At 41.9% G+C, this 27,829-nt stretch overlaps 1 protein-coding gene across 7 annotated transcripts in view; it reads left to right on the forward strand.

The window, feature by feature from the left end:
* LOC140340634 (protein kinase C and casein kinase substrate in neurons protein 1-like) overlaps positions 1 to 27,829 on the forward strand; it is a 285,664-nt gene that overhangs the window by 136,577 nt on the left and 121,258 nt on the right. For 5 of the 7 annotated variants that reach the window (XM_072425940.1, XM_072425943.1, XM_072425945.1 and 2 more), the window contains 2 exons: positions 7,451 to 7,626; positions 21,249 to 21,281. In XM_072425940.1, the coding sequence (XP_072282041.1) occupies positions 7,451 to 7,626; positions 21,249 to 21,281 (209 nt within the window). The remainder of the gene's footprint in view (positions 1 to 7,450; positions 7,627 to 21,248; positions 21,282 to 27,829) is intronic. The other 2 variants (XM_072425941.1, XM_072425947.1) reach the window with 1 other exon arrangement.

A 27,829-nucleotide genomic window follows, 5' to 3' on the forward strand; every position in this document is an offset into this window, starting at 1 on the left:
TGTGGTAAAACTACAAATTCCATGATGCTTCTGTCTATGGGAGTTATTCCCATGGCTAGAAGAATGTTGCAGTGCATCATGGGATTTGTAGTTTTACCACCACTAAAGGGCCAGAGGTTCCCCACCCCTGCCCTTATCCATATCTTTTTACACCTTGTAACCTATAGCACCCTATAGCATATTACGGTAAAACCACTGTATATACCGGTACGTTTGTTTTGATATGCTTACAATACCTGTACCATAAAAAACGGCACATTTTGAAGTGGTTACCGTATTAAGGTGCTTTAACACTGATCCACAGATGCAGCACAGTGCACCAAAAAAGATAACCCACAGGTGCACTGTACAGCATCTGTGAATCTGTGTAAAATCAGCACTCAATGGATGTGGCCGGGGCAATGATTCCTCACATTTTTCTTTTTTTTTTTTCTGTGCATATGAGAGTTTTATATGGTGACCCAATTGTAAATTAAACTCATTCTATAAATAGTGCAAAGAGCAAACTGCAGTATGCCTAGTAAGCATTTCAGAATCGATATTGTACTGGCACATTTTCAATACAGTGATTCATTGCTATTGGTTACTGAATTCAGCATTTTACGGTACTTCTTGCACTGTTACCGGTAATAAATCAGCCTGCTTGTCCTTACAAACCTGTAAAATCAGCACTCCGGGGCAATGATTGCTCACATTTTTCTTTTTTTTTTTTTATATAAGTTTGGTGATGGTTAAAATAAAAAAAAACTTACCTTATCGGAAGACGCGAGCCCGAGTTCTGGCTTCTGACAGGCGAAGTTGCATGTAGTATCACTCCGCCTGTGACAGGAGCCAGAACTACAAAGAAAGCATCGGCTTGTGCGGCTCCGGAGTGTGCACTCCCGCTGCCTTCACAGGGAAAGAACTCGGTGAGTACTTTTTTAATTTATGTATGCTTTTATTTTTTTTTATTTTTTTTCTCCTAGGTCTTATTTTCGGGGTAGGTCTTATATTAGGGCAGGTTGAGAAAATAGTGATAGGTCTTACTTTCGGGGAAACACGGTAGTTACACCCTACCTTTTCAACGGATCTGAACATAGCTTTATTTTGACTCTAGACTTACAGTAGGGATGATCTGAAGGTTTCTTCAGTCTATGCTTTTAGTAAAGCAATTGTATTGCAAAAATATACCAGTCAGAGATCTGCTTCAATAGGGGTAAGGTCTGGGAGCATTGCTTGGACACGTGGACCCCTAACAACATATTAAAACCATTCACACAGTTGACACAACTAATTTACGAATGTAAATGTAGCAAATTATCCTACGAGTTGTTACATGGAATGTAAGGGGCTTCGGACCCTACAAAAATGCGCAAAAATTGTTGATGAAAAGGATCTTTCACAATCCTTTCCAATGACGAAAGACTGCACGATGCATACTTTCATTACATAGTTCTCCCCAGAGGGTTTTAGCCAGTTGCTCTGCCCGGCTGCTTTGAATACCCTGCCCAGCTCCCCTCGGCAGCTCTCATCCTCTGCACAGATCTCAGTGAGGTTGATCTGTGCTCTGTATCATCCGTTCAGAGGATTGCTGCTGCGATGAGAGGTGAGCACACACAGTTCAGCCTTCATGTGCAGGAGACACAGGCAGCCCCACCCCCATCTCATAGCACGAGCTCGGATTTCTATTTTAAAAAAATCTGCTGGTGAAATGTATCCACTGCTAGAGCTGTGTATAAAGTCTGCATGTCATTGTGCATCCTCACATCTCTGTGTGTACCAACCTCCATATCCCCTAATATGTATGTTACAATGACTTGTAAATTTCAGGGTGCACAGGGGACCCTCATAGATACTAGTTACTACAATTGCAGCCCCCCAGCTTTAAAGAATTTCAAGATATGGGGATCACAAATGTAAAAAAGGTATGAAAATTGAACTTTGGGGTTGCTGTTTCAGAGGAAAGTGCAACTAGGAGTCCTAAATTGAAAATGCAAATTGGGGACCCTGGAGCCACTAACATAGCAAAGGAGCGTTGGGGTGAGGCCCCTAAATATATACCTACCTGTCACAAATCTATACCTATGAAACTACTGTCTTCCTCTCTTCTTTGAAGCCCAATTTCTGTGAGGTGGGGGGGTACAAAACTGAAAATATAGGTGCAAGTGGAAGGCACATTCTCCCCTTACAATCTCATTACTAAAGCATCATTAGAACATAAAACACTCTGCCCATCAAAATGGGCTTCCCTGCCCTGTTACACATTCCTGTCCACTTAATTAATATTCTGAACTTCAATTGAGGAATGGGGAGGTGTAAGAAACCAAACATATAGGTACAAGTAGGGAACATCTGTGACTAACATCTGCTAAAACTTCATTATTATGGCATCATTAGAAAATGAACTCTGCCCAATAAATTTTATTGAGGTTGGGGTACTGGAAGGTTACAGTCATGTGTAACAAGGAAGTTCATTTTGATGGACAGTTTTTTTTAATGTTGTAAAGATGCCATGGTGATGAAAGGTGATCGCCACAGCTTTTACACTCACACAGCTATCACACTGCGCTGCCGATGACATTACACACTGGATAAACTTCACAGCCAGTTTTTATATAGAATATGGACAGTGATGAGAGGGGATAATTGTCTGTCTTGTCCCCATCTGATATCACATGCATGATGCTATTAAAGCATCTCCACATTTTTATTATTATATTAAAGAGTGACTTTCTCTGTTATGTAATAGAAAAATGTGCGTTTTTTTGTTTTTACACTTTTGTGGAGAGGACCTCTTCCCTTCAGTCTTCACTTCCATTTCAGTAAAGACCGAAGGGGAAATCCGCAGCCTTCTGGAATATTTGTGTCACATATCTCAAGAGGCTCTGCACTGCTCCTTGTGTGCATGCACCTTCAAAGGCTTTCTTATAATGTAAAAAAAAAGTGTTCAACCTAATGCATGCGCAGTGCAAGGCAGCACTGGACGTGAGCATCAGAGAAAAGGTGGAAGCTGAGCCAGCATGGGCCTGCTGGGCTAATTTTTTAAAAGAATCAATTGAAAAAAAAATGTTTTCACAAAAGTTCACATTAACTAAATATAGACACAGGAGCACATCTGAAGTTAGGCTGAATTCACACCGGCAGTAAGGTTACATTTGTCCATTCCTCATGCCAGGAACCACTGCTGCTTAAAAAACTTCAAGCTCTGAAAAAGCCCAGCACCTACCGCCTGTTATCAATCCTGGGTACCTAGCACTTACCGCCTGTTACCAATCCTAGGTGCCCAGGACTTAAGCTGCGTACACACCTGCAATTTTTCTCGTTGGAAAGGATCTTTCACGATCCTTTCCAACGAGAAAAGACTGCACGATGCATGAACGATGCTGTACATACAGCACCGTTCATGCTCTATGGAGAGGGGAGGAGGAGAGCGACGGAGCGGCACCCTGGTGCGCGCTCTCCCCTTCCCTTTCATTAGGATCGGTCGTCGTCCATCGTCCATGGATCCGCCAGGACGGTCATCGGACGATGGACGACGACCGACTGTACACACGGCAGATTTTCGCCCGATAATTGGCCGATACCGATTATCGGGCGAGAAAAATTTGCCGTGTGTACGCGGCTTTACCGCCTGTTACCAATCCTAGGTGCCCAGCACTTACCGCCTGTTACTAATCCTAGGTGCCTAGAACTTACCGCCTGTTATCAATCCTAGGGGCCTAGCACTTATGGCCTGTTACCAATCCTAGGTGCCTAGCACTAACCGCCTGTTACCAATCCTAGGTGCCTAGCAGTTGCCAGAAGTCACTCAGAAGGGGTAAATGTTTTTTGCTGCTAATATGAGCTAAGCCTAACTTGTTACACCACATTTATTATACTATTACTCTACTACAAAGGATTACACAAGGATTAAAACTTAGAACACTAGTAAGTTGGGTCACAATACACAGCATAAGACAGTTGTGGCAAAATACATAGAATAGAAAAATTGGATATACTAACGGGGCAGGCATTACAAAGTTGAAACTAATAATTGGGAGAAGGTAGAACACTGAAACAATAAGAGGTTACTGGATACCCATGGCATAAACAACTGGGAACACTAAATTTGCCGTGTTTTGCCACACCCCCTTTTTTTACCACCTGGCTACAGCTTCCTACCACCCAGCTGAAAAAAATTTCTGGGGAGAACACTGCATTACGACCCTTCCTGGCACATCCACGTACGATGAACGCTGTAAACACGACAGATTCCGATATCAGCCCTGAGGCGATTATTGGACGAGAATCATCTGATGTGTGTACATAGCCTAAGGCTCCACAATCTAGCAAGCTTGGCCAGATATTTAAGAGATTGGATGAATTACACAAAAATGCCTTTAGCATCCTCAATCACCAGCTTTCCCTCAAGGAAGAGATTTGGATATCACAAGCAAAGCCATGAAAAGTGAGATGTAGAGATAAATACAAATTAAATTACTTAATGGGGCATACCAAGCCTTTAATATAACAATCATTAACCCTCCCCCAAACTGTATAGTAAATTGTCCCATATGCAACTATCATGGACCAAATTTATTTTTTCTATTTTGAGAATGTCCCACAATTAAAGATTTCTGGGAGAAGGTGTTGGACTATATATCTGTAATTAGGGGATTAGACAGACCGATATGTCCACACTTCGCATTAGTACATTATAGCCTCTTGCAGCCTATGGCTTATAACCAGAATATTAACCATTGGGAAATCTACTGTTTACTGGCAGCCAAAAACCTGATCTTGAAAGATATTGGTACATAAGTTATTACTAATTGATAAAATAAACACAATAAAAGACTTGGGAATGAGAACTTGTTTTTTTCCAGAAAATTACTAGATTTCCAGTTCAGGAGCTAGATACAGAACAGTAAGTCTCCTGATATCTGGACATCCACTGAGGGTGATGTGCCGGAGGACTCAATGACCTATCAAAAGGTATCTAGCGTTATATTAAGGGTAGGTATCGGGTAGTACGGAAGACTTGGGGACCTTGTAGCATGGGAGGCTTGCAGTGTCTGAAGCCTACCTGACATTTTGCTCAAACCAAGCGCAGAAACATATACAAGCAGCTGACATGTACGCCTTAGGCCCCAGACAGAGTGGACAAAGCTTCATAGACAAAGAGACAATGGAAGTTGGAACAACAATGTACACCAAGATTTCCCTCTCTTTTGGAAAAAACTTTAAAGGTAAAAGTTGTCTATTTCATTATGGCAACTGACTGGGTTGCATTGTGATTCTGTGTTGCACATGAAAAAGGAACCTTCCTCAATTGTCCTTTTTGGTCAATATACTGCTTTTAAAAATGATTACCACCATAAAGTTAAGGGTTATAAACAAACACCAAAAACAAAAGTTTTTCTTCCTTACCAATTGAGGAAACCACGACTAGGCAAAAGTGCTGCTGGTTAGCCTTTAGGGTCTACATACCCCAAGCCACACTGTCAGTGCTTCAGTTTAGATTTTTAAACAATTTTAAGGAAGAGGTTCAATAAAGAATGAAAGCATACAGGAAATAATAAAGTGATGTGTTGCAGATTATTTCTGTTCAATTATGCACTCCTTACAACAATGTGTACTCACATCCATATAGTTACTTGAAACTGGCAGTAGAAATACGTTTGGACTTTATCAAGTTAGCACGATGTATATTGCCCTGATGTCAATAAAGGTTTGGACAGTTTAGAAGAATAGGTGCTCCTATCCTTATGTTGTGGAATGAAGATGTGTTTTATCATATTAAAGCTTTCTTAGATCAGTTTTCTACACCAGTAGATAGTGAAGGTGTTTTAAAAGATTCACAGTTAAGCCTTATATTTATACAAGACTACTGCTTCAGAACACTTCTTTCCACAACCTAAATTAGAATTGTGTGCAATGTGAAGGAGACATACATGCACCCTACTTTATATGCTGTCAAAGTACAAAAAGGCTTTCTTTCCCATCTGAAAACCTTATGCTGCTTTGCCTGGCCATGCTTTATAGGAAAAATAGACATCACTGATCTTAAACTGTTAACCTTTGCCAGACTGACCTCCCCAGTCATGAGGTTTTATGCTTGGTCACTAGGTTCCATGAGCACCCATGGGGGATCTACTGAAACTTGTGCTATTTCTTTTGGGCTTGTACCACTTCCCACTATTTATGTTTTAGTTGCCAGCATGCCTAACTCCAAATGGTCCCTTTGTCCCTGGGGAGTTCCTGAAGTTTTGGACTTGCTTCCTTTTAAGGTGTACAATTTACCTGTAAGTGGTAAAGTGTCTTTTGTGATACCTACAAACTTTGTCGGGATTGGTTTCAGTCTTTGAACCCACTTTGCCCCTTCTTGTGTTTCTACCCCCTAGTCTTTTCACAGTGGATGTTTTTTTCTTCTCATTTCCTTTCCCTGAATGTCTCTGACACAGACCTGGTATACATCTCTTAAGTATAAACAAATAAAAGCCCAGTCTTGTAATGTTTATACAGCCTCATACTGGAAATGTTATTGTTACCATTATTGTTTATTATTGTTAATGTCCTCCAACCACTACCGTAAATATACACAACACCATATAATTGTCACGGTCCCTTCCGTGACAGAAGTTTGAGGATCTGTCAGACAAGCTGCATGTGAGATTATCTGACAGCCTCTTTGGTTTTTACTTGTTTCTGTGTTGTTGTTTGTAATGACCACTCCCCTTGTATCAGGTGCAGCTGCTGGTCATTACTGCTCCTCCATTTAGTCTGGCCTCACACTTCATGCTGTACGGTTGATGTTCACTGCTGGATTGTGAATAGCTGGAGTGTTGAGCCATCCTGTGTTCCTGTTGATATAGGTAGGGCCTAGGTTCCTGAGTATGAGCATTCCTACCATCAGGGGATGCTCATACGGTTAGGAGTTAGGGCCTGATTAGGGTGTCTGCAAGGGGTGACCATTCCCTTTTCCCTAGCCATTTGAGGCCTAGTAGTAATACACCTTTCTGTTACCCTCCCCTCCCTGTTATACGTGACAATAATGTGCTTTCGGTCATTGCAGCTCAATACATTACTATTTTAAATGATTAATTGTCCATGAATAATTTTAAGACATGTCACACTTGCAGACAGTTGATTCAGCAATTTAATTATAATAAATATATATATATATATATATATATATATATATATATAGTGAGTCTGAACAGTTTTAGGATAGCTTAAACTGAGAAATGGCACAGAGCCACCACTTACTCTAGGCTCCCAACTGTTACAATAGCAATTGTGCATTTGTGACCTCCATTTTCATATTAGGTTGGTTGCCATTGTGTCTAATATTGTCCCTGGATCAGAGGAAGTGATCTTATGTCTGTTTACACCTTCCATTGTCTTTTAGAATTTCTAGGCCTGGTTTTCTATCAAGTGCATGCTGGGGGTTTTTTTAAAACACTTACTGACCTTTGTTTTTTGGGTGTAGGTGAAGCAGAGATACGAGAAAGCCCTACAAGAACTCAATAAATATAACCCCAAGTATATGGAAGAAATGGAATCTGTGTTTGACCAAAGCCAACAACTGGAGAAAAAGAAAATACTTTTCCTCAAACAAGCACTGCTGTCAATACACAAGCACCTGGACATTACCAATAACGAGAGGTAGGGTACCGAAAAGTGATAGTGGTAGTGAAAGAGATAATTCTATGAAGTCAAAGCTGAATAGCCAATTATACAGCTGCACACACAATGCTAGATTGATACCATTTTTCCTTTAGGATGGCCGCTCCCCCCCCCTTAAAAAAAAAACACACAGCACGAAAACTAGACCTAGAACATTGGGGCAGAATAATCAAGTGAATGCGCAAGCTTGCTATGCGCATATACTATCTGCTGGAAATGGCACCTTAGTGTGATCTGGGGCCGAGTGCTAGTCCACTCGCCTGCCAGCTTACAGCATTAATAAATGAGCAGTGGGGTCAAGAATTTGCCAAATAAGGCAATTAATTTTCAGCTGCGCGATTCAGGAGGATCTGTTAAGCTCTGTCAATGGTGATGTCATAGCAATCAATTAGCGCATACTTGGTCCCTGTTCTGTGCGCATCTACAGTCCATTACAGGTCAATTTGAATGTTTAGTGCTCGATCTTTTTTTTGGTAAGTGCTACATTTTTATGTTACATTATACTAAAAAGTGTTTCATTTATACTTTGATTGGTTGCAGTTGTTGTTTTGATATAAATTAGTTTGCAACCAAACAAAAGTATCAAGCTGTATATATGTTAATTAGCACGTTATAATATGTCATCACACAATAGTATGAATGTAAAAAAAATGTTCAAAAGCATTTTGGATGTGATTCAAATTTCAATATAGTTTGGCTTTAAAGAAATCAAATATTTTAAAAAAAATTGTTGGCAAAAATGTTATAATACATGTAACAAGGAACATTTAGTGATTTCACTTGTGTGTGTGTATGTCAAAATAGATGTAAATGTATATAAATACATATGCATTTTCATTTTTACTGGACATGTGTGTGTGGTGTTGGGGGGGGGGGGGGGGATTAATCAAGTAAGTTTGCTTGTATGGTATGCATTGATGTTACGTTTTGTAATCTTCATTATTGTAAAGCTACGTACACACGTCAAACTTTTCTCGCCTGATAATCGGCTACAGCCCACGTCATTCATCGCCGATGGATCCGTCCCGGCAATCCTAATGCAAGGGAAGGGGGAGAGCGCGCAGCAGGGTGCCGCTCGGTCGCTCTCCCCCTCCCCTCTTTATAGAGCAGAACGGTGCTGTATGTATAGCACTCGTTCATGCATCGTGCTATTCTTATCGTTGGAAAGGATCGTGAAAGATCCTTTTAATGACAAGAATTGCACGTGTGTACACGGCTTTAGTTTCATCTGTTGCAGCTGCAATGTTTTTGTGCCTGGTTTCTAATTACAGTTTCTGTTGTTTAGCAATTCTTCAGCAATATTTTGTCATTTTATCCACAAATAATTAGTACAAATGTATGCATGGTTTCCACTCCAGATTGCTACTTGACCCCTCTTGTTGCCTTTGTCCCATTTTCAAAGTCAGATTGTCACATATTGGTGTTTGAATGTATTATGTACATATTCATTTTATGAATAAATTGTCATAGTTTCTATTTATTTTAATAGTCTGACATTAGCTGAATAAGCTGTAGTTTTTCTTTAACCACCTGAGCGTTACACTGAGGTCTAGATTTCTGTACCAAAAGTGATCCACTGTTTTTCATGAATTTTTTTTTTTAAATTGTAGACCTGTAACTTACAGAAATATGTCCGAACAGGGGTTCTAGTAGATAATATGAATCACAGCGGGACCATGGAGGTAAGGATGTGACAAAATTACGGGGTTAACCATCCTAGCCATTTTTTTTTGCCCGACCTTCGTACGGGCATACCGGCAAGGTGGTTAAATACTGGATTGTATGCACTATTTAGGTGTTTACACTATTCAAATAGTACTTGTATATAAAACTTCCAGGGACAAATAATCTTTGTGCCAAGCATATTTTCTTGCTTTACAGCCTTGCTTTCACAACCAATGCCAAATTCAGTTCGAATTGCAGCCCTGGAGCTTTCCCACTGAATGAACAAAGATGGCAATCTTTATTTCATTTCAATATTTGTCTCCAAACTAGAATGAAACAATGAGGCTCTGCTGGCGGTTTTCTGGCAGGGGCTCGCAGTCCATATTAAAGACGAGCTTGCCAGCCGTGATCTTCCTCCTACCCTTAATGACTTGGTGTCCCTTTGTGTCCAGACTGACACTCGTTTCCAGGAGCGGGCTCAGGGCTCCATTAAATTGGCTCCATCTTTCCAAAACCCCCAACTTCCTCCTGTGGAACCCATGCAAGTGGACCATGCCCCACTTTCCCCTGAAGAGCGGGCACACGGGAATCTCTGCTTGTACTGTGCAGGAGAGGGACACTACAAAAACAATTGTCCCTTGAAAGCCCCAAATGCCAGTGCCTATGGAAATGGGGAGAGGGCTCCCTAGGCAAACCTACTACCTCACCTCACTCTAAAAAAAACCTGTCCAGATCTCTTCTAGACCCTAGCCTTTTTGAACTCTGGCGCTGCTGGAAACTTAATTAATCAACAATTAGTTTCTGATTACAATATTCCTGTGGTGCCCCTATCTAAGCCATTGGTGGTCTCCGTGTTGAATGGCACGGTCTTACCGGACTACATCTAGCATGCCATGGTGCCACTCGCCATTAAACTTGGGGTCCTGCACACGGAGGCAATTTCCTTTTTGATGGTGCCCAAGATTATGTATCCTGTCTTGTTGGGCTTACCTTGGCTACGCAAACATGCTCCCATCATCGAATGGGGATCTGGAGACGTACTCTCGTGGAGCAGCACATGCTTTCAGAAATGCCTTTTTCAAATCCTCCCTGTACAACAGGTTTGCTCCACCGTCACATGCCCTGTGTCTGGGCTACCCAAAAAATACTGTGAATTTCAGGATGTTTTCTGCAAAAAGCAGTCTGAGACTCTACCACCTCATCGCCTCTATGATTGTGCTATTGATTTCTTTCCTGGTGCCTCTCCTCCCCATGGCAGAGTCTACCCTCTCTCTATTCCTGATACCAAAGCCATGTCTCAATACATCCAAAAGAATATGGCAAGGGGCTTCATTCGTAAATCTTCCTCCCCAGCCGGAGCTAGATTCTTCCTCATCCAGAAAAAACACTGACTATAGGGGTCTCAACAACATTACCGGTAAAAATAAATATCCCTTGCCTCTGATCTCTGAATTATTTGATCGTCTTCAAGGGGCATCTGTCTTCACCAAGCTTGATTTGTGGGGTGCCTACAATTTAATTTGCATCCGCAAGGGTGACAACTGGAAGACAGCCTTCAATACCCGAGATTGCCACTATGAAGATCTACTTATGCCATTCGGACTCTGCAATGCACCTGCTGTACAAGATTTCATGAATGATGTCTTCCAGGACTTGTTATATGACTACATGATCTTCTATTTGGATGATATCCTGGTATACTCTAGGGACCTATCCTCTCATCAAGATCATGTCAAAACAGTCCTGCAACGTCTGCAGCAAAAAATACTGTGAAGAAATGCCTTTTTTTTTAACTGTATTTTTATTGAAAATTTTAGAATATTGTAATTCAGAATTACAAAACAGAGAATAACAATAAGGTGCAAAAACATACCAGGTGTAAAAACTTGAGGAACACAGTTATGGGGCAGTGGTAAAATGAGAAGTCTGAAAGTGTAGACAATTGATCTTGATCATGAGAACATTAGCACATTATACACTTAGTCAGTAGACAGTATATGAATACAAAAATGTCCCTAGGACATTTTAGGAGTAGCAATTTCACACAGTCCATGTGCATAGTAAACATTTGTCTACAACAAAGATAATGCAATACATATCAAGTACTAGAAAAAAAAAAAAAGTGAAAACACATACAGTAAAACGAGTGCAAATTTCCTGAGAACCTGCCAGTCATCAAAATCCAGGGTCCACCCCACGACCTCCTCCCATTTTAGTATATATTTGAACTTGCCCGAGATTTCACAAACTGATCTGTGCAGGAGGTGGTATATAGAGGAGACAACACCCTTGGAGTACGGGCCTTCCGCGCATAATCTCTCAAAAGAGGTCATGTGCTGGAACGTGGGAGAGGGCTGGAGGGCTAGGATAAAATGCCTAATTTGTAAGTAGGCATAAAATGAAGTACGAGGGAGATCAACCTTATCACAGAGCTCTTAAGTAAGTAAAGTAAGTAAACGTAAGTAAACGTTTCTCCACAGGGTGTAACATGTCTGATTTGAAAAAGGCCTCTCTCCCTCCATGGCCCTGACATGACCCCAGACAAACTATCCGGGATTTGTGGGGTGTTAATAACCAATGTTAGCCTTGAGACCGTAGATGAAAGGCCATAACTACCCTTGCAAGACCGCCATAGGTTCCTTGTAAAAACCATGAATGCAGGAAGGTCATTGTCATTCAGGGATAGGGATGAACTCCCGAGCATCACGTTAGGGTGTACAGGAGTGATACAACTTTCCTCCAAATCCCTACAAACACTGGAGGGGTGGGGTGACGTCCACAACGAAATGTACCGTAAATGAGCCGCTAGATAATATTTGTGTAGGTCGGGACCCCCCATACCCCCTAGTTCTATGGGCGTGCCAACAATGTGTTTAGCAAGTCTATGCCTCCTGTATGCCCAAATAAATTTCAGGAACTCAGACTGTAGTTTCTTTAGCACTCCTGATGGTACACCAACTGGCAGGGTCTCAAAAACATATAGTAATTTGGGTAGGAGCATCATCTTTAAGGCAGCTATCCGTCCCAGTAAAGACAAGGGGTAGTTTTTCCATTTACTTAGGAGAGACTGAAGCTCTCGGATCAGTGATGGAATATTGTGGGAGTATAACTGATTTTAGATAGGGGTGATCTGAACCCCCAAGTATCGAAGGGCTGGGTCCCTCCAAGCAAAAGTGTAGGAGGACCGCAGAGCCAATTTTTGTGTGGGGCACATATAAAAAGATAAGGCCTCTGATTTAGAGGCATTGACTTTGTAACCAGATACCTCACTAAAAGGACGTAGTTCTCTCCACAAATTCAGAAGGGAAGTGGTTGGCTGGGTTAAAGTCAAGAGAACATCATCTGCATACAACAATATTTTAAAGGACTTTCCCTTAACTGATACGCCCTTGATGTCGGGGTTAGATCTGATGTAGGCTGCCCGGGGTTCGATACATATAGCAAAGAGCAAGGGGGACAAAGGGCACCCCTGCCTGGTACCTTTTCTAATTGGGAATGATGAGGAGGAAGCGTGGGTTAGTTTAACTGAGACTGAGGGGGATTTATAAAGTGATTTGACCGCCTTCATAAAGGGTCCACAAAAGCCCAATTTGCATAGAGTAGAGAACATGAATGGCCAACTAAGGCAGTCAAATGCTATTTCAGCATCTAGGCCAAGCACTACTGGTTGCATTTTCCTCTTGTTAACAATGTCAATAATAGTAACAACCTTTCTAGTATTGTCACTAGCGTGACAAAAAGGTATGAAACCAGTCTGATCACCATGGATGAGAGAGGGGAGGAATTTTGATAGCCGGGTGGCCAGTATTTTTGTAAAAATCTTCAGGCCCGAGTTTAAAAGTGCTATGGGCCTATAACTTGAGCAATCCATGGGGGCTTTGCCCGGCTTAGGTACTAGAGTAATGTGGGAAGCCAGCATAGATGGAGGAATGGGTTTACCTTTCAAAAACTCATTAGGCCAGAAGTACGGGAAGGAGTTCTGGCAAAAAAGTTTTATAATACACACCATTCGGTCCCGGAGCTTTAGCAGAAGGCAGTTGTCCAATTGTTTACGAAATTACGGCTTCAGTGATAGGGCTATTAAGCTGTTCCAAGTATTCTCGGTTGAGTTTGGGTAAGTTTGTACGAGCAAATATGAGACAAGTTTCAATTGTAAATCACCTCCTAGAGAACTTTGGGTTTGGTGTACTGTTTGATATAGGTTTGTGCAATAAGACTCAAATTGTGAGGCAATGTGGTGGGGTCATATCTCACCACCCCACTCTCATCCTTAATAGCTACTTGAGAGGCATTAGCCTGCAGATCCCTCAATTTGGGAGCCAATAGTGTTTAAGCTTTGTTACCCTTGTAACAGTACGGTAGACGGGTTCTCTGAATCATCCATCTAACCTTTCGTAATTCCATGACCCGCAGTTTAGACCGAAGGATAGTTAACTCACGAAGAAGGCCCAGAGACGGTTTGCGAGCATAACTCGCTTCCACAGTGCGTAGAGCATGCCTAGTAACTGTGCGCTGTGAATTAGAGTTGCGCTTAAGCCGGGAGCTCAGAGAAAGTGCGAGTGGGGGTGGCATCATGGAGAGTAAGCCTATCCTGTGCCAGGAGAACAATAAATTAAAATCCCCGCCAACTACCAAAAAGGTATGGTGAAATTCCTCCAAGTATGATAGTGTTTTAGAGAGGAATTGAGTTTGGCAGACGTTTGGGGCATATAGGTTACATAAAGTGATGGATATACCCTGTAGGGTTCCATGTAAAATGAGGAATCTGCCTTCTGGATCTACAATCGAATGGGACAATAAGAACTTAAAGGAAGGTTTCATAAAAATAGCAACACCAGCCCTTTTTTTACTAGGTGAATTAGCCATGTACACCTGAGAATAAAATTTTGAGGCAAAGTTAAAGGAGCCTGTATTGTCAAAATGTGTTTCTTGCAGGAAGACAACCTCAGGAGAAAGACGCTTGAATTCTCTAAAGGCCAGCTTCTGCTTCCTGTTGGAGTTCAGACCCTTAACATTAAAGGACAATATTTTAGCAGCCATAGTAGATATGGAGGAGTCTAAAGGCAACAGCTTTCCCCTTTAGCAAGACAGGACAATCAGTTGTGGGTGGTCTAAGAGTAGCATTAGCCCGGGTATAGTCAAGCAACATGTCACACTTCCAAAGGAAACTAGGATACAGGATTAGAGCAGGAGTGCTCAAAATGAGAGGGAACAGAAAAAAGAACCAAACAAAGAAAGGCAACCAGTGAATGTTAAGTCGCACATCGGCAACCAGGGGAGGTCTGACAGCCGCCAATCCCTGACCCCCCATACGGGGAGTCTGGGAACAAAACCATCTGGTGGGTGAACCTACCCTCCCAGAGGGGGCAAAAGAGCCAGGGGGCCACAACAGAGGGGCAATCAAGCCAGAAGCAAGTCATCATTATCTCAACGGTCAGCGCGGACCACTTGAGGCGTTATAGAAACTGGGAAAGCCCACCACCCCGCCCAGCGCAAGCTGAGCACAGCAGTGCCCCCCCCCCCCCCCCCGGCCAAGCTGAGCACAGCAGTGCCCCCCCCCCCCTCCCTGGGCAGCTAGAGAAGCCGGGAACATAATAATCCATCTGAATTACCACCTAGATTAGCAGCTGTTTAGTGAAAGCCAGAGAAACAGCAGTAAGGTAAGTTCAAAACAGTACAAAGTCAGCATTACATTTCAAGTGTAAAACAGCATAACTTTTCAAACAATAGCCATCCAGGATAGTGGTCATGTAGTAACATTCTAAGAAACAGTAGTGGGGTAGATATAAAACAATGCACAGCCTAGATATCAGTTGTTCAGTGACAGCCGGGAGATAGCATTAAGGCAAGTGTAGAGCGGTGCACCATCAAAATCTCCTTTCAAATGTAAAGCAGTATTGTCTTCCTACAAAAAATGGCCATCCAGGATAGCAGCAGTGGAAGAACATCATGAAAACAGCATTAGAGCAAGTATAAAGTAGTGCATAATTAAAAGAACAATTCAAGCATGAACCTGTGTAAAGTTCTAATGCAAGGACCAGTCGGTCCCATAAAAGGATACTCGCGTCTCGGTCTAGTGGGGGCTACTGGTGGAGATGGAAAGTCCAGTGGAGGATGTGCATGGCAACGCTTGGATGTCACCGTTTGCATGGGGGGGGGGCCTCGGGTTCCCATCCGGGAAGTTTTGGGAGATCAACACCCAGATCCTTACAAAAGGCAGTAAGATCTTCTGGGCGATGAAGAGTGGATGTTCTTTCAACTCGGCGTACAGATAGACTAAAAGGGAAGCCCCATCTATAAGGGAGACGGTTATCCCGGAGCACAGTCAGCAATGGTTAGAGCAACCGATGGTGCTGCAGGGTATGCCACGATAAGAACATGTTCCACGATTCTGGAACAGCTGAAGAGGAGCACCATCAATCTCAAGATTGCGGATATTTCTAGCAGTGGCCATGATCTCATCCTTCAGGTCAGCACTGTCCAGTTGACAGAGAACATCCCATGGTCTGTATGCCGTGCCAGGTTGTCTGGAGGTGTGAAAGGCCCTGGGAATTTTAATTTCTTTAGCGGCAGCGCGTCCCAGTACTTGGGCTAAAAAAGGCCTGCAGAACCAATTTCAAATCAGCATCCTATTATTCCTGCGACTTTTATTGTCTAAATCCTCAATAAGGCCGTAAAGATCCCTAAATTTCTGAGAACTATCCAAGGATTTGTGGGTGAGGCTCTCAATGTCCTCTTTAGCTTGCTGAACGTTGCCTTCCAGTTCATCTACTCTGCCTGCCAACACATGCAGGTCATTGCGTATGGCCCCAATTTCTGAGTGACAAATGGCCTAAACCTCAGCAACCAGGTTTTGAAAATCTGCTTTAATAGGCAAAAGCTGTATATACTGTTGCCAGGAGAGAAGCAGGTGCCCCTTTGAAATAGGGTATCCCCCGGTCTGTTTCCTGGAGGGTCCTGGGGTCCCCAAGTTCATGGGGGTGGATTCTGCCCTTCTGGTATCCTCTGATGGTGCTGAGGATCCTGCTTGAGAGGAGACCACTGTGGCATAAACGTGGGGGTGCTGAAGAGGAAAACCCACCAGAAGCCTGGGCTGGGGTACTGTGTACAGGAAAAGAGCCCCCCTACCTAAATGCTGCTGGTGTCAGTGCATCCAACTGAGTGGGTATTGGATCCGGGGAATGGGAAGGGGTCCCCTGGGAAGATGCTGCAGGGGAGAGGGAATCCTCCAGGTTAGTGCCCTGACTCACCGTACTCGCCGCAGGAGATCTCAGGGACCGTGGAGATCCTGGACCCCGTAGGTAGGAGGCTGGAGGGTCCCTCTGCTCATGAGAGTAAGCATCAATTTGTTCTAGGGAGACCTGTGTGTTCGCTCTGCTCATCTGCTCACTCCGTTGCCACGTGCAGAGGAGAGTGCCAGCGTCATCTTGGAGGCCTATGAGGGATCCGACTGAGCATCCACATTGTAATCCCTAATGGAGGGTTAGTCCATCAGGTGCTGCGATGCTGGGTGGGGGGAAACTTCCCCACTCTCCCCTTGCGTGCCTTGCCCATGGATGGTGCAAGTGAAGCCCGGATTGCTGTAGATCGTCCCGCCAAGCCACTCCCCCCAAAGGAGAAATGCCTTTTTGAGCTCCCTGAAGTTCTGTTCCTGTTAGCCCCAGTCCAGCTGCTTCAAGTTCCACTAGGAAAGACCCTTGTTCAAAAAAGCCAGCGTCCGTTGGTCCTTCGATGGAGACATGCCTTTAAGTTTACTGGGCATCACGAGCAATGGAGGATCTTCGAACTGATTAGCCGTAGGTACTAGTGGCGGGATCTGAAGCAAGATGTGGGGGACTTTGTGGCCACATGTACCCAATGTGCCCGACACAGGTGCCACGGAAGCTTCCCTCAGGCCCGTTATTCCGCTTTCCACTCCGGAACAACCCTGGTCACACATCTCCATGGACTGTCACCGACCTTCCATCTTCCAGTGGTTTCACTACTATTTGGGTTGTGGTTGATCAGTTCTCCAAAATGGCCCATTTCGTTCATAGTGTCTGATCGCGATGTACAATTCACTCCTCGCTTCTGAAGGGCCCTTTGTCGCCATCTAAAGATCCAGTTAGACTTCTTTTCAGCCTATCACCCTCAGACCAATGGGCAAACTGAAAGAATTATTCAGGTGCTGGAACAATACTTGCGTATTTATACCAACTCCCAGCAGGATGACTGGTCGGAACTCCTGCCATGGGTTGAACTTGCCCACAACAATCGCGTCAGCGAATCCACAGGTCTGTCTCCCTTTTTTATTGTTTCCGGTCCTCAGCCCCGGATTCCTGCCCCTGTCCCTTTAGTGTCAGACGTTCCTGCTGCTGCTGTCAATCACTTCCAGCAGGTTTGGAAAAAAACCCAAGAAGCCTTGCTACTTTCCTCTGCACGCTACAAAAGATGAACTGGCAAGAAGAGAGCTCCTGCTCCCCAGTTGTCCCCCAGTGACAAGGATTGGCTTTTCAGTATATTCATTTGCAAGTGTCCTCTCTCAAGTCTGCACCTCGCTTCATCGGTCTGTTTCCTGTCTTGTCCCAGGTCAACCCTGTCACTTACAAGTTAAAACTGCCTCCATCCCTTAAGATCTATAACACATTTCATGTTTACCTGTTTAAACCTGTTGTTCTTAACAGATTATCTGAGAAATACATCCCTCCTGGCCCTGTTTCTGCTGCCTCGGAGTAAGAGTACGAGGTTGAACAAATCTTGGATTCCAGGCTTGACCGAGGTTGTCTACAGTATCTGCTTCATTGGAAGGGCTATGGTCCAGAGGAACGTTCCTGGGTCCCTCTAAAAGACCTCCATGCCTCCCGCCTACTCAAGAAATTCCATGCCAGATTTCCAGACAAACCCGGGTGGGTTCGGGGGAGCGGGGGCCCTAAGAGGGGAGGTACTGTCACAGATCCCCGCAGGTCCAGGTCATCTGTGCCTCCTTCTTGCTCACCCTCCTTGCAGTCCCTTGCTGCCAGCACCATCTCTGCCTCTGGATTCAACACCCTGCATACTTCCTGTTCCAAGTCAGCTTAATCTCTGTCAGCTGCTCCCTTGCCTCAGAGAACCAGAGTATTCCGCATATGCACTCCCTCTGCTGGCAAATATCTAAATAACACCTGAGATATCTCAGCAACAGCACTCCCTCTGCTGGTGGGAATAATGTCTGCGGCTCACTTGATCCACGCCCATCACTTGACATTCCCTTCTTAAGGAAGTGACCTGGCAACAGGAAGTTGCCTGAACAAGGCATATTTCTTGGCTCTGCTTCCAGGTTCCTGTTTTTTGTTTCTCCTGTTACAGATTCTTCGTTTACTGACCCCAGCTTGGTTTCTGACTCTTGTTTGCTGCCTGCCCTGACCTCTTGCCTGTTTCCTGACCACTTTTGTTCGCTGACTGCCCTGACCTTTTTGCTCATCTGACTACTCTCTTGGATTTCCCCTTTGCACTACGTTTTGGTTCCAGCTTGTTAGCAGTCACCTGCCTTGGTGGGCACGGGGGCCACAACATGGTAGTAGCTTGCCGCACAACATCCCTACCTCTAGAGGCTCTGGAGTAGACCAAGCTACTGCTTAGACCCTGCACCCTGTGCAAGTCTCCACCCACAGGGTGTGTCCTTGTCCTTGTGGAGCCGTTACACAATATCACCTTTGAATGTTGCTTTGAGCCAAGCCCATGACATCAGAAATCATAGGAAGAAATAGGCAATCTTTTCAATTTGAAGCATGTTAAGCAATATGCAAAAAAAAACATCTTTGCCTATTTCTTCCTATAAATTCTCTTTTATATGTATATGTACACACATATAAATGCGTACATTCATATATGCATGTATGTACATATATGCATGTATGTACATACATGAGTGCACATGAAGCAAAACAACCAATATACCCATAAAAATTGTCCGGTGCATTTTTCAACTAAAAGCACACTGTTCACGTGCACATAGCGGGTCCGCATTGGCACACAATAATGCACATCAAACACCTGAGTTTTGGCACAAAACAATGCACATCACACAACTAAGTTTAAATAAGACAATTGTGCTGTTTTTAAGCCTTTCAACAATTCATAGAAAAGAAATGCTTAAAAACAATCACAATTTACCTAAATTGTAGGTCTGTTGGATCCCAAGGTTAAAAGAACCTGGGAGATTGTAAAGAAGATCACATTAAAACAAAAAACAAAAAAAATAAACTACAAAATTTCTTAAACGACTACACAGACACCACTAAATCTGCATGACAAAATAAAAAAAAAATACACAAACACCAAACACATGTAAACCCCCACTTCCATATAAAGCCAAAATAGTTCAAAAATGGCCCAAGAAATATTGCACATATTTTGACATACACACACAAGTGAAATCACTAACTGTTCCTTGATACATGTATTATAACATCTTTGGCAACAATCTTTTTCAAATATTTGATTTCTCTTAAGCCAAACTATAATGAAATTTGAATCAGATCCAAAATGCTTTTGAACATGAACATACCAAGGTCTCAACTCCCCTGAGGAAGCCCACGAGGGCGAAACGCGCCGGGGGAGACCATTAACAGGAAAATCACCTATATTGACCCTCACTTCACTGGGACTCGGTGTACATTATAACCAACCCGATGTAGATTCATAATGTCAGAGTCCTAAAACCTTATATAAATGTATGTTAAGACATTTATTTTATTTTATTGAATATAAATAAAAGATTTTATTACATTTTTAATAATACTGCCTTAATGAGCCACTTTTCTCTCATCTTCTCCTTTAGACATTTAGGCTCGGCAACACTACCTAAGTAGTCATGAATCCTATCCCTTAGAAACTGATCACATACCAAACTTTATTAGTATATATACAGCTTGATATAAATTAATTTGCAGTGTTGCAACTAGTCCAAAAAAAAACTAATTAAAACAACAATTGCAGCCAATCTAACTATAAATGAAGCAATTTTCTGAATAAGTATAATGTAACATAAAAATGTAGCACTTACCAAAGAGAAGATCAAGCACTAAAGATTCAAATTTAACTGTTGTGGACTGTAGATGCGCACAGTGACTAGGTGTACCCTAATTGATTGCTATGACATCACCATTGACGGAGCTTAACAGATCCTCCTGAATCATGCAGCTGAAAATTAATCGCCTTAATTGGCTGCAGTAATGTGCTGTGTCCAGCTGATCGTATATTCGTGCGGCGAGCTTACACGAATTTGTGTGATAAATCAGACCCAAAGTATCTATATTTTAAAAAATGTTTAAACTATGTTTTGCATGTTTTTTGTTTCAATTTTATTGTTTTTAATTAAACTTTGCCCTGCCCACTGAACCACTGGAGGCCTCTGACTTTTTCCTGTTTGGCACATTCAAATGTTGGGAATTAGGCAGTGGAAAATATCCATTTTCTCATATTTTGACTGTTCTTTTTGGTGCAAACCAAACTCCATAGATGTGCTTTAAACTGGTGATGACCTATGTAATTTTCTAGCGGTATACCTGACAATCCCTCCTCTGGAATCTCCTCCTCATGTTTGATATTAGAAATTAGGGAAATTAGAAATTGTAGACACCTCTCTCAGCGAGTAATATTAGAACAAAAAAAAAAGAACAAGGAGGAAAGAGGGGTTTTTAGATTGGCAAGTGTAGGTAATATGTTCCAATTGTGCAGTAAACAGGTATTGTTCAAAGAACATATTCCAATACAGGTACATGTTTCAACAAAGTACAAAAAAAGGAGGTCATTCCCTGGTTAAATATTCAGGGTATATGTGAACAGCCTATACTAGGCAAGGATGTTTTCTATATATAATGGCTGGTTAAAGTCATTATAACCAGTAAAAAAGACAAAGATAAAGTAACCGTATAACACCTCCTTTCCCAACATGTTTCGCCTTTTGGCTTCTTCAGGAGTAATACAGAGGATGAATATATTCTAAACCGGTAAGTAGATACATATATACAAAAGGTTAATGTACAATATTTCAAAGATAAATAAGCAAAATTGTACGATAACACTGCATCACAAAAAAATAAATATTGTCTACTACTTGGTCTAATCCATGTGTCCTATACTAAATTAAGTGCGCTGAATCCAAATCTGAAGTCTGACTCTGCCTAGGACGTCAGGATCTTAAGTTAGTTACGCAAAAAGATGCGTTTAGCTACATTATCTCATTCTGCAATTACTATGTAAGCTCTATACTTTTGCCTCATAGTTCCATGACATTACAAAAATGTAGTTTTATGTTGCAACAACATATACAATTACACATAATTCTTTGTTTAACACACATGTACATTTCAGAAGAGTTTCAGGCACTTGCTTTTGCGTTGTAGCCACCCGTCATGTTGGGGTTGCACTGGCCTTGATATCTTGTTTCCATAACAGAAATGTCCTGGTGGAACCTCTCTCCTTGTTCATCACTCACATCAACCAAGTTTTGTGGGAAAAAGTCCAAATGGGAATGTATGAAATGAATTTTAAGTGAGATTTGGCAGCCAAGTTGATGGTATGCTGTTGGCATGTTGTTCACAAGTTCAACATGGTTTTCAGCTCGCTGGTTGCCCAGAAAGTTTTGTGCAACTAGCACAAATGAATCCCAAGCAGCAACTTCAAGTGGGTTGAGTTTGTCTCTGAATGTGGCATCATGCATCAAATTGCGGCTTTGAGAACTAACAAAATGCCTGCTTTCAGTCTAGCGTTCATTATAACTTTTCCAAACTTGTCCTTCAGATACTGAAAACCCATACCATCGCGTTCTATTGCAACAACAGTTTTTCATTAATCGAAGTGTAATATTAAGTGGCGGAAGGTAAACTTTCTGTGGATCAATGAGTGATATATGCTTTACGTTCTGGCCAACACTGTGTTCAGGTCTGGGTGGCAGTTCTTTCACTTTGTAATGGTTGCTGTCATCGCAACTGTTCCACAGGTACAGAAAGCACATTTTTTTTGTTTATCCCAATTGCAGGCCAGGAAAGAGTGCCACCACCTTCAGGTCACCACAAACATTCCACTTGTGTTCTGAATAGTTAATCAATTTTAAAATGAACTCCATGGATTCGTATGTTTCTTTCATTACCTCAGCATGAGCAAGAGGAACAGAAGGTTTTACGTTACCTTTAGACAGCAATACAGCTTTTCAAACTTGCTTTGCTCGAGTCTATGAACAATCTCCACTACTCTGGTATGTATTCGCAACCTAACCCCATTATCAGACCACTCACGTCGGTACAGAAGCAAATGTTGTTTTCCAGCTTGTAATAACCTGTGAGATATGTGTGACGATCATGAAAGTGTGAAGTTGTCATTCCTTTTTGTAGCAAATTCCACTCCTTTAATCTGGAGGCTAACAGTTCAGACTTCTCTTTTGACAAGAACAGGTCCCTTACTAGATCATCTAAATCTGATTGGCTTATAAAATGTTACATACCCTCTTAAAATTGGGGTTAATAACATTCATTAACATCAACATCGTCGTCCTGTTCTTGCAACATGTGGTGGACTGAGTGGTCAAACTACTGGGAGGGGCTGGACAGGACCCAGCTGTCTTGGTCCATGTTGGAACCAATGACAATATAAATGGAAGATGAAGGATCCTTAAAAATCAGTTTAGGGAACTAGGTTTCAAGCTGAAGAAAAGGACCTCCAAGGCTATATTCTCGGGAATATTGCCTGTGCCATGCGCAACACAGGAAAGGCAGAGGGAGCTTAGGCAGCTAAACCCATGGCTTAAGTCCTGGTGTAGAAGGGAAGGGTTTGGGTTCATAGAGCACTGGGCTGACTTTTAATTGGGGTACAACCTGTATGCCAAAGATGGTTTGCACCTAAATGAAAGGGGGTCTACTGTGCTAGGGAAAAGATTTACGGGAATGGTGAGGGGATATTTAAGCTAGGACAGAGGGGGGTAGGACAGTCAAATAAGGTGGCAGAAAGGTTAGTCAGGGGTCAGACACTAGTAGAGGGTGCATTGGGGATAGTTGGGGGGAGGATTATGGATAACTGTAAGGAGTTTCCAATGTTACCGGTACAAACAAACATTGGATTGTGCAGTATTAGTTCTACTGAAAAACAAAATGATCCTGTTCACCAATGCTAGAAGTCTAGCAAACAAGATAGGGGAGTTGGAAGCCTTAATGAGTGAGGAGAATTATGACTTAGTTGGTATTGCTGAATCCTGGCTTTGTTCTTCTCATGACTGGGCTGTCAATATTCCTGGGTATACTCTCTTTCATAAAGACAGAGTCAAACGAAAGGGTGGTGGTGTCTGTCTGTATGTGAGAATTGATCTAAAAGTGAATGTGAAAGAAGAAATTGCGGAGGGAACAAGCGGTGAGGTTGGGGCATTATGGGTGGAGTTGAATGTGGGGTTGAATAACACACAATTAATAATTGGAGTCTGCTATAGGACCCCCAGTGCTAAGGAAGAAATAGAAAATCAACTACTAGCACAGATAGAAAAAGCAGCAAAGAGTGGAAGTGTTTTAATCATGGGAGATTTCAACTACCCTGACATTGACTGGAGTAATGGCACTACAGGAACAGCAAAAGGGGGAAAATTTGTGAATTTATTACAAGATAATTTTATGGTTCAGGTTATAGAAGCCCCAACTAGAAATTATACTCTGCTGGACCTAGTTCTTTCTAACAATGCAGAGCTTATAACAAATGTACAAATAAAAGAGAATCTGGGTAGCAATGACCATAATATGTTTTCATTTAATGTACGCTGTAAACAGAAAGCAAAAACAGGAAAGAAAAAAACATTTAATTTTAAGAGAGCAAATTTTCCATTATTAAGGGCGGCTCTCTGTGACTTGGACTGGGAGACAATATTGTCCTCAGAACACGGGAAATGGGAATGTTTCAAGTCTGTTCTACAAAAGCAAACTGAAAAATATATTCAAATGGGTAATAGGTTTAGGAAACTAAAATTAAAACCTATGTGGCTTACAGCTGATTTTAAAAAAGCCATAAGGAACAAGAAAAGGGCATTCCAAAAATAAAAAAATGAAGGATCACCTTCATCAATTGAAACTTTTAAAGAATATAACAAAAGATGTAAAAAGGAGATAAAATTTTCAGAATGAAAGACTGATTGCAACGGAAAGTAAGGCCAACCCCCAAAAATTTTATTAGCAAAAGGATCAGATCTGAGCATGTAGGCCCCTTAAAGGATGTCACTGGGTGGGTAACTGGGGATAAAGACAAGGCAGATTTACTAAACACTTTTTTAGCTCTGTGTACACAAAGGAAAATGGCAGAGCTCAAGTCCAAATTCATAATAGCAATGTCACTGCCTTAAATGAGTCACAATGGCTCAGAATTGATATGATTGAGAGACAGCTGGGAAAAATGAAGGTTGACAAAGCACCAGGACCTGATGGATTACATCCAGGTGTCCTCAAAGTGCTGACCTCAGTTATTTCAAAGCCATTATTTCTAATTTTTAGAGACTTTTTAGTCACTGGCAAGGTACCGATGGATTGGGGTAAGGCCAATGTGACATTTCTGTTATGGAAACAAGATATCAAGACCCGTGCAACCCCAACATGATGGGCGGCTACAACGCAAAAACAAGTGCCTGAAACTCTTCTGAAATGTACATGTGTGTTAAACAAGGAATTATATGTTATTGTATATGTTGCTGCAACATAAAAGTTGTGGATCTTCGAAAAGGGAGCTACATACCTGTTAGTTTAACCTCCATAGTTGGAAAGGTCTTAGAGAGTTTGATAAAGAGCCACATAGAGGAGTTTCTGATAGAAAATAATATTGATAGTGATAGTCAGCATGGCTTCAAGAAAGACAGAAGTTGTCAAACAAATTTACTCTCTTTTTATGAGGAAGTAAGTAAACAGGTGGACAGTGGAATAGCAGTTGATATAGTGTACTTGGACTTTGCTAAAGCATTTGACACTGTACCCAGCAGACGGTTAATATGCAAGTTAGGGTTGATAGGTTTAGAAAAGTGAATCTGTAAATGGATAGAGAACTGACTTAAAGATTTCATCCAGAGATTTGTAATTAATGATTCATACTCTGAATGGTCTAAGGTTATTAGTGGAGTACCCCAGGGTTCAGTGTTGGGACCTTTACTGTTTAACCTCTTCATAAATGATATGGAGTTTGGGATTAAAAGTACCATTTCTGTGTTTGCAGATGACACCAAACTATGTAATGGAATTAAGTCCATATAGGATGTCTATAATCTACAAGCAGACCTGGATGTACTGTTTGATTGGGCAGCCAAGTGGCAAATGACATTTAATATAGATAAATGTAAAATTATGCACTTGGGAGCTAACAACATGCATGCTTCATACTGTCTAGGGGGAATACATTTGGGGAGGTCAGAAATGGAAAAGGATCTGGGGGCTCTGGTAGATCATAGACTTAATAACAGCATGTAATGCCAAGATGCAATATCTAAAGCTAGTAAAGGACTTTCTTGTATTAAAAGAGGAATAGACTGCAGAGATGGAGACATAATCCTGCCCCTGTACAAAGCATTGGAATATGCAGTCAAGTTTTGGGCACCAGTTCACAAAAAGGACATTGTGGAATTGGAGAGAGTCCAGAGAAGGGCAACTAAATTAATAAAAGGAATGGAGGAGCTCAGCTATGAGGAGAGATTAGCCCATTATTCACTCTGAGATCATTGCAAAGAACAAGAGGGCACTATTTGCGTCTGGAGGAAGGGATTCTTCACTGTAACGTCTGCTAAAATGAGGAATACTATAGATTGCTTTAAGAAAAAGCTGGATGTTTTTCTAGAAGCACATAATTTAACTGTGTATTAAGGCTTTAAAGTAAAAATAACAGTGACTGTTGATCCAGGGAACATACGATTGCCTCATGGAATCAGGAAGGAATTTTTTTTCCCCTGTTGAAGCAAATTGTACCATGGGTTTTTTTTGCCTTCCACTGGACCAACTATGTCATATATGGTTTTATATCTGGGATATGTTTATTTCCCTAGTGGTTGAACTTGATGGAATTCTTGGATGTCTTTTTTCAACCTAACCTACTATGTAACATGTACCCCTAGGGTCTATATGCAGCTCAACAGGCAGATAACATCACTCTACTAGTCAATAAATTGAGACTTGTGTGAAAATCTGTAGCTTTATTAACCAGACGTAGAAATGGGTAAACTAAAGAAAGAAATGAACAAAACATACTGTAAGAACATTACCTAAGATGATCATACAACATACATTGCATAAGGAATACAATCTGGTAGCATATAACAATAATTGCAGCCCCTAGCAATATCTGAGCACATATACCTAACACATACGTTCTATCATCTGCTGCAACACAGTAAACAGTTTTGAATAAACATTGGTAATCTCTTACCGGCAATGCCTTCATAAGAGAGCACACACTAGGCAGCTGCTTCTTCCATGAGGCTGGGGAAAATGGCAGTTCCTATCTTCTTCTTCCCATAAGTCTCTGCTCAAGCAGGAAATTATGTGACAGAACTACAATAGATCACTAATAGTAAATAGCCACTATGTGGCGCTGTGGACCTAACCATGAGCATTCCTACTAATTAATAATAACTTACAACATTAACCAATGCAGTACAATAACTAATGTCCAGAGGACAGTACACTCCCCGCCTGGCGTCAAGTGATGCCACTATTAGAATCCTCGCTTGATAACAGTAGGACCAGTTCACATGTGGGTCTGGTAAACAGCTTGGTCTCCTTCTGTTTGGAACTTTTACCTTCAACTTTGCAGACATGTCCATCTTCACTTAGGAACACTTTAGTAATGAGGCATAAAGGACAATCATTTCTTTGAGCCTGAGAGTCTTTAACAAGAACAACATCTCCAGGTTTCAGGTTGGGTTTAACTGTTTGCCATTTGCTCCTAGTTTGTAGCGTAGGTATGTATTGTTTCCTCCACCTATCCCAGAAAGTGTTAGCAAGGCTTTGCACTTGTCTCCACTGACGTTTGTCAAGGTTCTTGGTGTCAAACTATGGAGCGTTTACTATTCCAGTCTTTTCAGTAAGTAGAGTGGCAGGTATAAGCAATATTGGATCTCCTGGGTCATTAGGAACTTGGATCCAAGGTCTTGCATTCATGATGGCTGAGACTTCAGCCATAAACGTTGTAAGGCACTCATGAAAGAGTCTTGCACTACCTTCTTGTCGAAAGATGTTCTGGAGAGTTCAAGATTCTACGGGCTATGCCGATCATCCTTTCCCAGGCACCTCCCATGTGAGAAGAATGAGGGGATTTGAAGGTCCAAGTGCATCTTTGCTCACTTAGGTACCTTTTCACACTGTACTGTCTAAGTTAGAAGTAATTTGTAACTCATTAGCAACTCCAACAAAGTTTGTTCCCCTATCGGAGCGTATTTGTCTCACAGGTCCTCGGATAGCAATAAAGAGCCTGAGAGCATTTATGAAGCTAGAGGTCCCCATGGATTCAATTACCTCAATGTGGACAGCTCGTGGAAAATGAAAATGACTGC

The sequence above is a fragment of the Pyxicephalus adspersus genome, chromosome 11, assembly GCF_032062135.1.
Source record: "Pyxicephalus adspersus chromosome 11, UCB_Pads_2.0, whole genome shotgun sequence".
Classification (NCBI taxonomy): domain Eukaryota; kingdom Metazoa; phylum Chordata; class Amphibia; order Anura; family Pyxicephalidae; genus Pyxicephalus; species Pyxicephalus adspersus.